The sequence below is a fragment of the Lygodium microphyllum genome, chromosome 4, assembly GCF_053477565.2.
Source record: "Lygodium microphyllum isolate KBCC chromosome 4, Lygodium_microphyllum_v1.1.10, whole genome shotgun sequence".
NCBI classification, from domain to species: Eukaryota; Viridiplantae; Streptophyta; class Polypodiopsida; order Schizaeales; family Lygodiaceae; genus Lygodium; species Lygodium microphyllum.
In genome coordinates this window covers 5,592,238-5,605,205 of record NC_141138.1, presented here as the reverse complement: position 1 = coordinate 5,605,205, position 12,968 = coordinate 5,592,238, and the positions used below count along the sequence as shown (strand labels likewise).

General features: G+C 39.5%; 1 protein-coding gene and 1 pseudogene across 4 annotated transcripts in view; one reads left to right on the top strand and one right to left on the bottom strand.

The window, feature by feature from the left end:
• Positions 1 to 368: 368 nt before the first annotated feature.
• On the bottom strand, positions 369 to 1,123 carry LOC148036760 (MFS-type transporter clz9-like; annotated as a pseudogene).
• A 3,047-nt stretch (positions 1,124 to 4,170) lies between these two features.
• Positions 4,171 to 12,968, top strand: part of LOC148036759 (sodium/hydrogen exchanger 1-like) — a 72,328-nt gene continuing 63,530 nt past the window's right edge. For 2 of the 4 annotated variants that reach the window (XR_015690502.1, XR_015690503.1), the window contains exons 1-2: positions 4,171 to 4,558; positions 4,668 to 4,786. Coding sequence is in view for 1 of the 4 variants with exons in the window: in XM_087675639.1 (XP_087531765.1) it covers positions 4,355 to 4,558; positions 4,668 to 4,786 (323 nt within the window). In the remaining 3 variants the exon portion in view is untranslated. The remainder of the gene's footprint in view (positions 4,559 to 4,667; positions 4,787 to 12,968) is intronic. The other 2 variants (XR_015690501.1, XM_087675639.1) reach the window with 2 other exon arrangements.

The window sequence follows — 12,968 nt, the reverse complement described above, 5'->3', positions numbered from 1 at the left end:
TAGCTGCTAGTTCTTCAGCTTCCTATGCTCTTCTTACAAGTTTTGCATATTGTTGTGCCTCTCTTTGTTGTTTGTGTACCTTAGCTACAGCCAAGTTCTCTTTCTTCTTGTACTCTCTCTTGAGTTTTTTCTCCTCCTTGGCCTTGGCAATATCTTCCTTTTTAGCATTCTTTGCCTTCAAGCTCTCAATGTACTAATCAGATATTAGAATAAGGCTATTGGTATAGTCCACAAATGCCTCCCAAGGCGCATGGCAAACTGAAACCTCTATCAGAGGCAAGTGCAATATGTCTAGGATCCTTGTCGCATTGTCTGAAGGACTTGGATCTGCTGGTTATGTAGACTCATCTTCATTAGGCAACACTTCATTAGCCCCCAATGATGTCAATGCCTCTAAGGGTTGACCTTCTACATGCTCTTTCCATTGGGGTGTTGGGAACTTGTGATGCAAGTTCCTTTGGCATCCCTTCTTCACTTGCAATGACATTCACGTATTGGGATGGCATCCCATTGAATTGTAGAGCTCTTGGATTAAGAGTCCATATCCCAATGGCCCTAAAACCAACTATGATATTGCTTTTAGTGCATGAAAGTTAGAAAGCCTTGGCTACTATTGAAGCTAGGTCACCCTTAGATGCTTGAGTGCTTTGTGTCCTATGTTGCCAAATTGCTCTTTCTTTATGAAAATGAGTCTTCAATGATTTGAACACGGTCATATCCAATGGTTGAAGCTTATGAGAAGTGTGGGATGGCAGCATGATTATGTTAATACCCCATGAAGCAGCCTTCTCAAGAATTGAAATAGAAACATGGTTGCCACGGCCATCAACAATCAACAAGTGCCTATTTGCAAAGCCCATTGACTCATCAATACAACTATGGAAATGATCCAACCATGCATGGAACAACTCTCTAGTCATCCATGCTTTCCTTTGTGTGGCCATGATAACTTCCTCTTCACAATCTCGGATATAATTGCCACCAACCCTTTGTCCTTTAAAGATGTAGTATCCATGAATGGCATTACCAGCAACATTAACACAACATTCACTGTCATCCATTCCCTAGAGTCTGTGGTCATTCCATACACAACTCTAGTTCCTTCGCATGCAAGTACTCTCATGCCTTTATCTCTGGAGCCTTGGAAACTCATCTCATCTAAATTCTAAATGTTGCTTGGGCGGTAGTTGTGTCGATCATATAGCGTCTTCAAGTTCTCATGGAAGGTCATTACAACTTATGGCCGAAAACTAATGGCCCTGGATTGCTCCAAGGGTTCACTTACTTGAAACACCAATTATAGATGCCGCTTGCGAAAGCAATCCCACCAACTCTCCCCATGAATGCCTCGACTGAATACTGTATGCCTGGTTTGACATATTTCAACAACTTTGAGCCTCACATCAAGGACAGAAACACCATGGCTTGAATCACATTTTTTGAAGGACCAATCAAGAAGAACCCCCTCTTCTTCTGTAGTTAACATTGCAGCTAGTCCCCTTGCCTTCTTATTAGTCCTCCTCACTTGCCAATTTAGAATTGCTAAGGCACCCGTCCCATATCTAGTAGCACACTTCCTAAGAGAAACCCCTGCTTCATGATCCCGAGCCATGTCTTCAACAGTCCATTGCTTGACCACTTTCTTTCTTCGTACCTCTATTGGTGGTTCAATAGGGGTTGGTTGAGGTAGTGTTGATGAGAGGGGTTTCTGTTGAGCTCCTCTGGAGCGAGATTTCATGCGTTGGACTTGTGGAGAAGAGGCTTGGCATTGTTAGGTGGGATTGAACCTCCCCTTTAGGTTCCTACTGCTTCGAATAGTAGACTTTGTCATCTACAAGAAAGATACTAACACAAGACACGAGTTGCTGCATTCCAGCATGGAAAATATCTCCATAACTACAAACCAACCCTCTTAGATTTGCGCTTGAGAAAGTGATGATGTATCAAGGTTAAATAGTTGGAATATGTACCTTGTAAGGCAGAGAGCGACAACTATAGCATGTCCTTTAAAAGAGATGAATAATCTTTCACAGAGAATTTCTTCTTGGGTGGCTGTGTCTCATTGTCTACAAACAAAGGCTACCTCTTAGAGGTAGAGAGAGGCTTAGAAATATGTACAGAGGATGTTGAAGGGAGTGCACAAGGGGGAATGGATTGGAGACACAGCTTGGATGGGTCTTTTGGAGACTTGCAAAATGCAATGGGCTTGACATGAATGCCACCACAACAACAAACACACTCACCGTTCCTCTACAATAGATTATTGGTGCATAAGAACTGGGCAATGATAGGTATTCTCTCAAACACACATCTTTTGCATTTGCAAGGGGGACCGGTAGAAGACATTGGATTTAATCGGTCATTGACAGAGAGAATTAGAAGAGAATTGCAAGTAGAATCTAAATTGCTCATTGTGTGATTGGCCAATACAAATTGACTGGCCTAGTAGTGAATCACTCACTAGTTTGGTTAAGTAGGAGCAGGGAAGAATATACAAGGAACCATGGACATGGAAGGTTATGCAGGGAAATTGGAACAATATGTAGTGGCTTGCTGTGAGAATCTAGAATACTAATCACTTGGCTTGTTGTGAGAATCTAGAATACTAATCACTTGGCTTATTGTGACAATCTAAAATACTAATCATTTGTTTCGCTAGTAGAAGCCTTCAAGAATAGGCAGTGAAGAAAATGCAGGTAACAATAGTATATAGGGAGAGCAAGCATGCTTGCTATGGAGTATGGAAGAGAGGGAGAGTAGAAGGAGATAGAACAGAAGTTTGTTGTGAGTGTTGTTGTCGTGACCATCTACTTTAGTAAAATCTGAATCGTTTAAGGTATAGGTGGATGTGGTATTATCATTACGCTATGCAGGTATTAGTTGCAATATAGGGCGGCTGAGTATTGACATGTTGGATTTTGTGGGTTTTTGCAAGTAGGAAGCAGTTGTGGCTGGTGTGGGGGACCAATAAAGTGACAAAGGAGTTGGATAACAAGAACGTAGTGTGCAGTGAGAAAGAGAATCGTATTTTTCTTTTTCTAAAGAATGCATATGTAGTGGTGAGACATGGGATAGGCCTGTAGGAGTAGTGATGTGGCTCAAGCATGGAAAAGACACAAATAGAGACAAAAAATAGAACATTTTGAATGTGTAACAAATTTTGCTGAAAAATATGAGCTTTTCTTTTTTTAAATAGGTTGAAAATGTGCTATCACTGGGCCCCAACAGTGTCAAAGTTTTGTGCCATTACTGGTGGCCGTTCAACAACTAGCCCCCTGAGCCTCCTTGTTCTTCATACCAGAAATAACGAATGTGTCATGTAATCCATGGCGAGAGCACATGTATATTCACCTTTCCAATCCTGGTTTGTTCTAGAAACATGTTGCAGGAAGGTTCTCTTAATGCATTGTGTTGATAAAGGCAATTCTATTTTCTGGAAACTGAACCGTTTTGGTGACGGGGCCTTTAAGGTAAAGGGGCCAATAAAGTAGCGCCCTCCAAAAGGAAAACACACCCCACCCCAATTGAGTGACAATTTTACAAGAAAGATGCGGCTTTTTTAGCCACTTAACAATACAATACAATTTTTTTAAAATTACAAATGAACTTAACTTAAGTCAAACAATTGAGCCATGCAAAATTTTTTATATTTTATATTTCGTAAAACCCTAAAGCAATGCATCCTCGAGTGTCACTCTATTGGCCCCTCACTGTCCCTCTTTTATGAACCTTTCATTTGTGACTAAAACTACTGCGATAAAAATATCAAAATGTCCTAATATTTTTTGTTTGAGCTCTATATAATATAAATAGTTTGACCATTAAAAAACATTTATGCAACTCACTTGAAATTTTTTTTTATAATGAAGGATTATTAGATGACAATCTATTGGCCCCTTTGCCCTAAGTGTCTCTCTCATCGCACATAACCTCTCCTTGAGAGTCACGAGGGTCTTCTCCTGGCTTTGTTCATCAAAAGGCGCCACGACATTCGCCAACATGAGGTGACATGGCAAGCAGTGGTTGGATCTCACGGGAGGGATCTTCAAATGAGGTGACATGGTAGATCTCACGGGAGGGATCTTCAAATGACGCCTTAATCGAACATGATTTAAAAGGATTTGCTGCAAATTAAATCCTCCCCCCTCCTGCCCCCCCCCCCTCCTTCACCCCCCCACGCGCGCGCGCACGCACACACACACGCTCGTCTCTCTCCTCCCAGGCCAGGCGCCCCCACCTCCCCCCCTCCTGCCCAAAACCACACACACACACACATGCCGTCTCCTTTGATTAGGTTGAGGCAGCCCGTTGCTCCAATGTAAAGAGCAGCCCATACTGGGAACGTTTGCACGCAATGGTTTGGAACCAGTCGACCACCTCTTGTGAATTGGGCATCGATGCTGCTGCCATCACAATGCTTAAGCTGGGGGATACTGCTGACTACGGCCTTGTCGTGGCCATCACGTTGATGGTCACACTTCTTTGCGCCTGCATGATCATAGGCCATCTCTTGGAGGAGAGCAAATGGATGAATGAGTCAATCACGGCTCTTGTCGTTGTAAGTCTCCATGACCCTCAGAAAGCATTCGATTCTCGACATTGAGCTTCAATTGTCATTTCATGTTTGGTCTCATTGTCGGCTTGCTCTCTGCAAATTTTCTCTCCAGGGCTTTTGCGCCGGAGTGGTGGTACTGCTCTGCACAAAGGGTACCAATTCTCATATTCTGCAGTTCGATGAGCAGCTATTCTTTATTTACCTATTGCCGCCTATCATCTTTAATGCAGGGTGAGGTTCGTGGGCCTACATTGAGTTGGGCTTTGAAACTCATGTAGCTGAGAGTTTGCATGATGTGTTCCCACTTGCACAAACCACCTATTTGCTTTTTTCATAATGGGCAATTCTATTAATTACTGTGAACAGAAATACAAGAGTCTGAAAAGAACTATATATTCGCCTGAAGACACTGTAGCATGCCAAGAAGTCAAATCATCCCTTGAAATGAGGCCTGCATACTGTATGGTGCTAAACTGCCAGTGTAGGAGACCTTTCAAGTGGCCAATATGATTGTGCACTCCAGAATTGGAATTAAAAATGAACGCATTTTGGATAGTCCAGTTATCTGCACAATCTACATTTGTATCTGCCTTTATAAGGCTTACTCTGTTTTTGAATAAACAATGTGTTCTTTGTGCTTCAACCGTGCTCTCACTTCTCTCAATTCCTCAATAATGGAGACACCCCTACATTGTCTTAGTTCCCACCCCTAGACTGCCCAAATGCAGGGAGCACCTTGTCGTGCTTTTGGTGCACCTTTAGTTACCCAAGTGGCTACTCAATTTTTCCACACGGCAATGCCAGGTGACCCTTTAGCTCTTATCCAACAATTCCTTTCACTACTCGGTTAGCTGCCTCTGGATCCACCCTGCATGTTATTCCTACTAGGCGCTCCGCGCCTAGACTCGCGCGCCGAGGCGGGCGCGATTTTTTTGGGGGGGGGGGTACCGGACGCGTGGCACCCGCCCCCGGGGGTTGCCACATGGCACCCACTCCCCACCTCTCCTTAACTAATAGTATAGATGCCTGTTGCCGCCTTTGGGGCATATCCCCAAGGGTACTGCGTTCCTTATCCGTTCATGAGTATTCACACTCCTGTTGCTACAACGAGTAATGCTTTTAGTGATAGAACTAGGTTTAATGGTACTATCTCGACAACTTGTTCCAATCTAATGCAACAACTGCTGGGTATCTTGAGGACTTTGGGAACTAGCCCTAATGTTGAAACTTGAAACCTATGCTTGATGCTAGACAATCACATCTCGAGGCTCTCTGTCAATGGAGCACTCACAATGTTACGGCAAATGTAGAGCCAATGCAAGGATTGTTGCTTGAGTTTCCTTACCTCCAGTGTTTCTCCCTTCTAACTGTGGGCTCATCTCACCGACCTTTATGTTGGTCGTGATTGCACTAGGCATATCAATACTGGCCATGAGCTCCAAACTGTTCTCCATTTCAAAGGGGGATGACTTGAAAGCCAAGTTAGGTGAGTATAGGCAATTGCTTGTTGGATTTGCTAGTATCGGCCTTCCAAATATAGAAGATGACTGGGTTACTCTATGTCTCAACAAGCTTACTCCTGAGTACTTCAACAAATCATCTCCCTTCCTTGTCTGCTCACTTTCTGTGACTTCTTAAAGTGCCAACTATTTCCATTCATAAGGCTGCATGACAAAGTATATAGGAAGAATAGTTCTTCTTCAATGGGCCCCCTCATTGCTGCTTCTTCAAAGAGGAAAGTAGGGGTGGTCAAAAGTACAAAAAGAGCGATCTGCCTCAACTGTGTGATTGGCTTTATATAGCCACAAATGACCAAAATTGGCTGACCTGCCAGCAGGGGCCACAATACTACAATCAGCCAGTCACAACTTGGCTGACCAGCCTGGCATGGCAATGAAAATGCTGACACAGCCATCAAATCAGGAGAGCTTGATGAAAATTGTGAATATATAGTTGCCTTACCATTGACCATGCTGGATAACTGGCTGTTTAACAGTGTGAACACACCCAACACTCGTTGAAAAAGAAATTCACACAAACTGAATGATCTAGAATAGTCAAAAGTCCAATGTCTCCGTTAGACTCTGATGTAGCGCACAACTAGGAGATGACTGATTGACTAAATGGCAAGCTAACAGTTGCCAAGGGATTTGCTCAAAGGGTAAGATTGGATTACTCAAAGACTTTTACTTTGATAGCTCATATATCTACTATTTAGGCTGTTTTGGCTCTTGCTGCCCACCATCATTGGCTTGTTTACTAGATGGACTTGAAGTTCGTCATTTTAAATGGTGTACCTTGAGAGGAGATTTACTTTGATCAGCCTCCAAACTTAAATGTGCATGGTAAGGAGGACCATTTCTATCACTTGCAGAAGGCTCTTTATGGCTTTAAGCAAGCTCCTAGGGCTTCGTACCAACATATTGGCATGTTCTTTTTTTGGAGTGGCTTTTGCCTAACCCCAACCTCTACTATCGATTTAGAGTGTGTTAGTCATTCTCTATGCGATTGACCTTGTTTTGAAAGGAAGCCACACAGAGGAGGTGGATTGTAGGCAGGGGATCCTTTAATAGGAATTCAATATGATAGATTTGGATATCCTTCATTTTTTCCTTGCATTAGAAATCTAAAGTTTCATAGGTGTTTTTGTTTTGCAGCACAGGTATATCATTGAGCTTCTCTTGGTGTTTGGCGTGGCTTTTGGCAAGCCAATTTCATGCCCCAAGGATCGTGAGTCCAAGCTTTCTATTGTAGGTGATCCCCTACACAATGCCACTTGTTAGTTGTCTCATATGATGTTGAATATCTCTTATGTGGTGGCTCAACTGTCTTTTTATGAAGACTCCATTGCAACTTCATTGGAGAGCCCCATTGTATGTTTTGTGTTATTTAGAGGGGACTTGATCCTATGGGAGCCACTCTTGCATGTTAGAGGGACTTTGATTGGATTGGAGATGTTGACATTAGATGTTCTACTGTAGGATTTGCTTTTTGCCTTGGATCAGGAGCCATGCTCCAAGAAGCAACATATTGTGGCTCTATCATTGATGGAGGTTGAGTATTGTGCACTTTGCTTTGGGGCGTAGGAGGCGGTATGGCTTCATTGCATGTTGATAGAGATTGGGTTTTCCATTGCTTTGTGGCATAGGAGGCAGTATTGCTCCACTGCATGTTGGCAGAGATTGGGTTTTCCACAGATAGGTCCTAGAGTGCTACGAGTTGATAATTAGAGTGATCTTGTAGTAGTGAAGAACTTGGTATTTTTTGTGTGCATGAAACACAATGAGTTTCAATACCATCGTGTGCTCGTGCAAATCGTGGAGTCTGCACTAGTAGTGGTTTATTGTCCCATTGAGGACAATGCAACAGATCTCTTCATGAAGCCTTTGTCTTAAGCTTCTATATTCCATCGCATGAGATTATTAGGCCTTCAACCACTTCCTAGGATTTGAGAGAGGCTACTAGTTGGTTGTGAGCTTTGTCAAATTTTGATGGAGATATTGGAGCTTCGACAACCCTTGCATTTCATTTTCCAACCTGTTACTTTTTCTTGAGTGTGTTCACAATATTTGCAGTGAGTTGGCTTCAGTGCATTTTAGTTTTTTAGCCTTTTTAGATTATGTTTACATTAGGGCGGTAGCACTTTGTTGAGGTTGCAGATTTGACCAGGTCTACAGTCGCATGTAGCATGTCAACTAGACAGTTTTAGAGCTAGTTTGTTGTAAGTGCGGGGAAGAATGTGAGAATGTTAATACTTTGAACTTAACGAACTTGGTCAATTATCATTATGAAAATAGAGAGAGAGAGAGAGAGAGAGAGAGAGAGAGAGAGAGAGAGAGAGACTTATATTAATGTCTATGAGAGGCCAACTTGGCTTATGAGACCAAAACGTTACATATAAAATGTCTGGGAAACTTTTCAGGTCCCAGTAAAGCTACCATCTAATGCTATGATTAACTAATTGAGTAGGTACAAAATGGTTTATAGGCTGGGTAACTCCAGGCAACAAGTTGATTTTTTTCTTTAGTGCTTGGATTAGATCAAGCTAAGTAGAAAGTGTTTCTTGGATGAGAGATAGATAGGAGGGTACAAAGCATGTGGTTGAAATTTCAGCATGAGAGCTTCTTAGATGAGCTTTGTTAAATTTAAGCCACATCCAAACTCCTTGTAAAATCAATTGCCTTTGATGCTTACATGTTGCTTTCTTTTGTTTTTCTTGAGATCTTTGGATAGCTCGTCTAACTTGGGCGAAAGTTGTATCCATATCACACGCGAACTCATTAGTAGAAAATATCTCCTTTTTGGTTTTGAGACTAGGTAATAAGATTGGTTTTTCATATATGATCTCAAATGGTACTTTACTTTGTAGAAGTATGAATTGTGTTGTTATAGTCATATTCTACCAAAGACAAATACTTTTTTCATTGTTGGTTGACTTCATGGCAATATGACTTTAGTATATCAAATATTGTGAGATTGACTATCTCACTTTGATTATTTGTTTGAGAATGATCAGAAGAAGAAGAAGTAAGCTTTATATCAAAATTTCCAAAAAGTACTTACCAAAAGAGACTAGTGGTTCATGGAACTCTATTATCCAGAATGGATCGTGGTAACCCATGATTACTTAAAGATCTGATGAATAAATATTCTAGCTATATGTTGAGACTCTTGATTGAAATGAAATGAGCTTGTTTGCTAAACGTGTTAATAATAGTCTATATGTTATCATTGTCGTTTGTTGGCGAGCCAAAAATAAAATCCATAGCAATACTTTTTCAAGGTTGGCTCGGAATCGGTAATGGTTGTAAAAACTCTGTAGGCTTTTGGCGATCAAACTTATTCTTTTGGTACACAAGTCATTCTTTGATAAATTACTTAATGTCTTGTCGAAGACTTGGCAAAAAAAAATTAATTTTAAGTGCCTTGGTATGGCCAGAATACCATGATAAGCTATGTAAGGTGTTGCATAATCTTTTTCTATTAATTTAGGTTTGAAATCTTTAGAAACACATAATTTATTTTCCATCATAAGAAATCCATCTTCAATAACATAAGAGTTTATCCTTTTACCTAGTTGTAAATTTTTCCAAGAAGCATACATGTCTCTCAGATAAGTAAAGTCTGTATGATGAATCATGGACAATGTATGAATTTGAGGTCTTTTTGACAAGGCATATGCTATCTTATTTTGTTTTTCAAGAATATGTAGTATTTGAAAGTTAAATTGAGCCAAATAATTGGCCCATCGAATATGCTTTTAAAAAATCATTGGTTGGTTAAGAAAATGTCTCAAGTTGTCATAGTCTGTCTTGATGAGAAATTCTCCATCTAAAAGATGGTGCCTTCAATCTTTTAAAGCTTGAATGATGGCCATTAACTGCTTTTCATAGATAGTAGCATTCCTTTTTACATTTTGTAATCTTTTGCTTACATAAGCAATTGCATATCCTTCTTGGTTTAAGACTGCACCAATACAGTCTCTTAAAGCATTACATTTCACAAAGAAAGGTTTCGATAAATTAGGTATAATCAAAATAGGTCATTTGTTGATATAGAACTTTAGAGCTTTAAAAGCTTTCTTTTTTAGTTTGGTCCATTGGAATGCCACTGCTTTCTTAGTCAAATTATACAATGGTCAAGTAACCATTGTAAACCATTTAATGAATCTCTTATAATTAGAGCATAATCCCAAGAAAATTCAAACTTTATGAATACTAGCCAATTTTGATCATTCTATAATAGCCTTGATTTTTTTTGGAGTCATTTGAATCCCATCTTTGGATACAATATGGCCTAAGTAGTGAATCTTTTTTAGGAAAAATTCACTCTTTTTGCCATTCACATGAAGTTTTTGTTTGCGGAGTTTTTGAAACTCTATTTTCAAGTGTTGCTTATGCTCTTTTTTATCTTTTGAATGAACCAAAATATCATTAAGAAAAGTATTTGTAAACTTACGATGTGCACTAAAGATTCTTACCATCATTTTATTGAAGGTTGCAAAAGCATTGGTGAGACTAAATGGTAGCACAAGAAACTCATACAAACCAAAAGTTGTCTTGAATATTGTTTTATGAATATCTTGAGAAGCAATTCTTATCTGATGGTAGCCACTCTTCAAGTCAATCCGGTTGAATACTTTGGATCCATCCAATCTATCCAAGATATTATTAATTTTTAAAATGAAAAACCTATTTTGAATTGTAATTTTGTTGAGGGCCCTGTAGTCTAGACACATGCGTTAAGATCCATCTTTCTTTTGTCCTAAGAGGACTGGAGAGCAAAAAGGTGAGGAACTTAGTTTTATTAGATCTTTCTCCAAGAGCTCATTCATTTGCTTCATAATCTTCTATTGTGTTGGATTCATATGATAGAGTGGTCTATTTGGAGGTGAGCTCCAAGGAATGAGATTAATGTGATGATCTTCTAGCCTCTTTGATGGTAACTCATTAGATAAAGTATTTGCAAAATAATCTTCATACTCCTTTAAAAAACTCATTTGGTCCTTGTTCATATCTGAGATAGACTCTTCAATTCTAGACTCTTTGTTAGAATCTTTGATAAAAATTAAGTACGAGGAAATAAACTTTTTCATTGCTTTACAAATTTGTACATGGGATAAGATGGGAATAGAGTTTTCTTCCACCCTCACATCAAAAGATTCATTTTTACCCTTGAAAGGAAATCTAAGCTTATTTTGATTTCAATCAATGGTTGGATCTATTTTTCTATGCCAATGTATTCTTGATACAACATCACAATGACCAAGATCTCCCATGACAAAACTCTCATGATTTACATGATCTCCTATCTTAATTTGTAGTTTCCCAAGAATGGGAGTAACTTCAGACTCCATTCCTTGAAAAGCAGGACTTGATGTTTTTGGAGTTGCAAATCTCTTCTTTGGTAGATGTAGAGCTTCAAGAATCTGAGGATGGATATAATGATATATAGTCTCTGTATCAAAATGTATGAGAATAGGTTGATTAGCAATCTTATTCTAAGCCATAAACAACTTTATTTTCTTTGATGGAGTTTCATCTTGTTGCAAGGATTCCTTAGGTACAATATTTACTTGTGGTATTCTTTAGGGTTGGTTCTCCTTCTTTGCCTTATAGGACATTGACCAGCCATGTGTTCTTTTTCTCCACAAGAGAAACATAGTCATTCTCTTGTATATTCTACTAACTGCTAATATGTTAGCTTCTTTTTGGATAGCAAAGGTGGTCTATCTCCATCCTTAGGCTTTGGTTCTTGTTTATTTGTCTTCTTTTGGTCAAACATCTTGATTTTCTTTCTTTGTGGTTCTTCTTTTGAGGCGTTACCAAGTATCCATGGCATATGTAGTCCTTCAATTTCTAAGGTTGCATCTTGGGCTGCTTCTAAAGTATTAGGCTTTGTCATCTTGAGAGCTTGTCGTATCGTCGGATGTAATCTATAGATAAGCTTTCTCATCTCCATATTGGAAGGAACTTTTTTAAGAGATATAAACTTACGAGAAACAGCTACAAACCTATTGATATATGTTTCAACATTGTCTCCATGGCTTTGCTTCAACTCATCCCATTTTTGTTGCATATCGGCTTCAAAGGATGAAGGCATAAACTTCTTATTGAACATCTTCTTAAACTCTTTCCAAGACTTGGGTTTCTTTTTCTCTTGAATAACTTTTAGCTACTAACTCAAAGCAACACTTTTTATTTGCATTTTAACCATTCTAATTTTTGATTTTTTTGTATAATCTTCACCACCAAAAGCAACATTAAATTGTCTTGTAAAAGACACAACTTTGTGAAAATCTCTCTTACCATAGAAAACGTCAAAATTGATGCTCTTCTCTCCAGGCTTGAAGTCTCTTTTGGCATCGTTTTCCTTTGCTAAAAGCATCTTTGGAGATTCAACTACCATGGAAATAGCTGGTTTTTTGACTTTCTCTATGCCCTTTTCCATGGAGAGATTCTTGGGACAAGAGGAGGTAGCTTGTGTATGATGAGACTTTGAAGTCACTGCTTGGGTGGATCCTTGAATGATAGGTGATATGTTACCTTTCGTAGACTTTGTTGCATCAATAACATTGATACCTTTCATGTTGAGGTAGCTACGCCTTCATAGTCATAATACCATTTGTCTTAAGAGCCTTCTCAGTAAGGAAATCTTCAAGGACCTTTGCTTTAGCCCGTACTTTAGTGCTTCTCTCCATCAAATCTTGAATTTTTGGATCGGCTTTTAGCTCCTTGTATCTTTGTATCTTCTCATAATCAGAGAAGCATATTGATATAGAGTGTTGGGAGTCTTCCGGTTGTTCATTGAAATTCTTCTCTTCGCCTATTGACATGGTGAGAAAGTTGGGTCTAAAGATCTTGTCATCGAGAAAAGTTCTTGCAAAGAAAAAGTCATTGCTCTGATACCAATG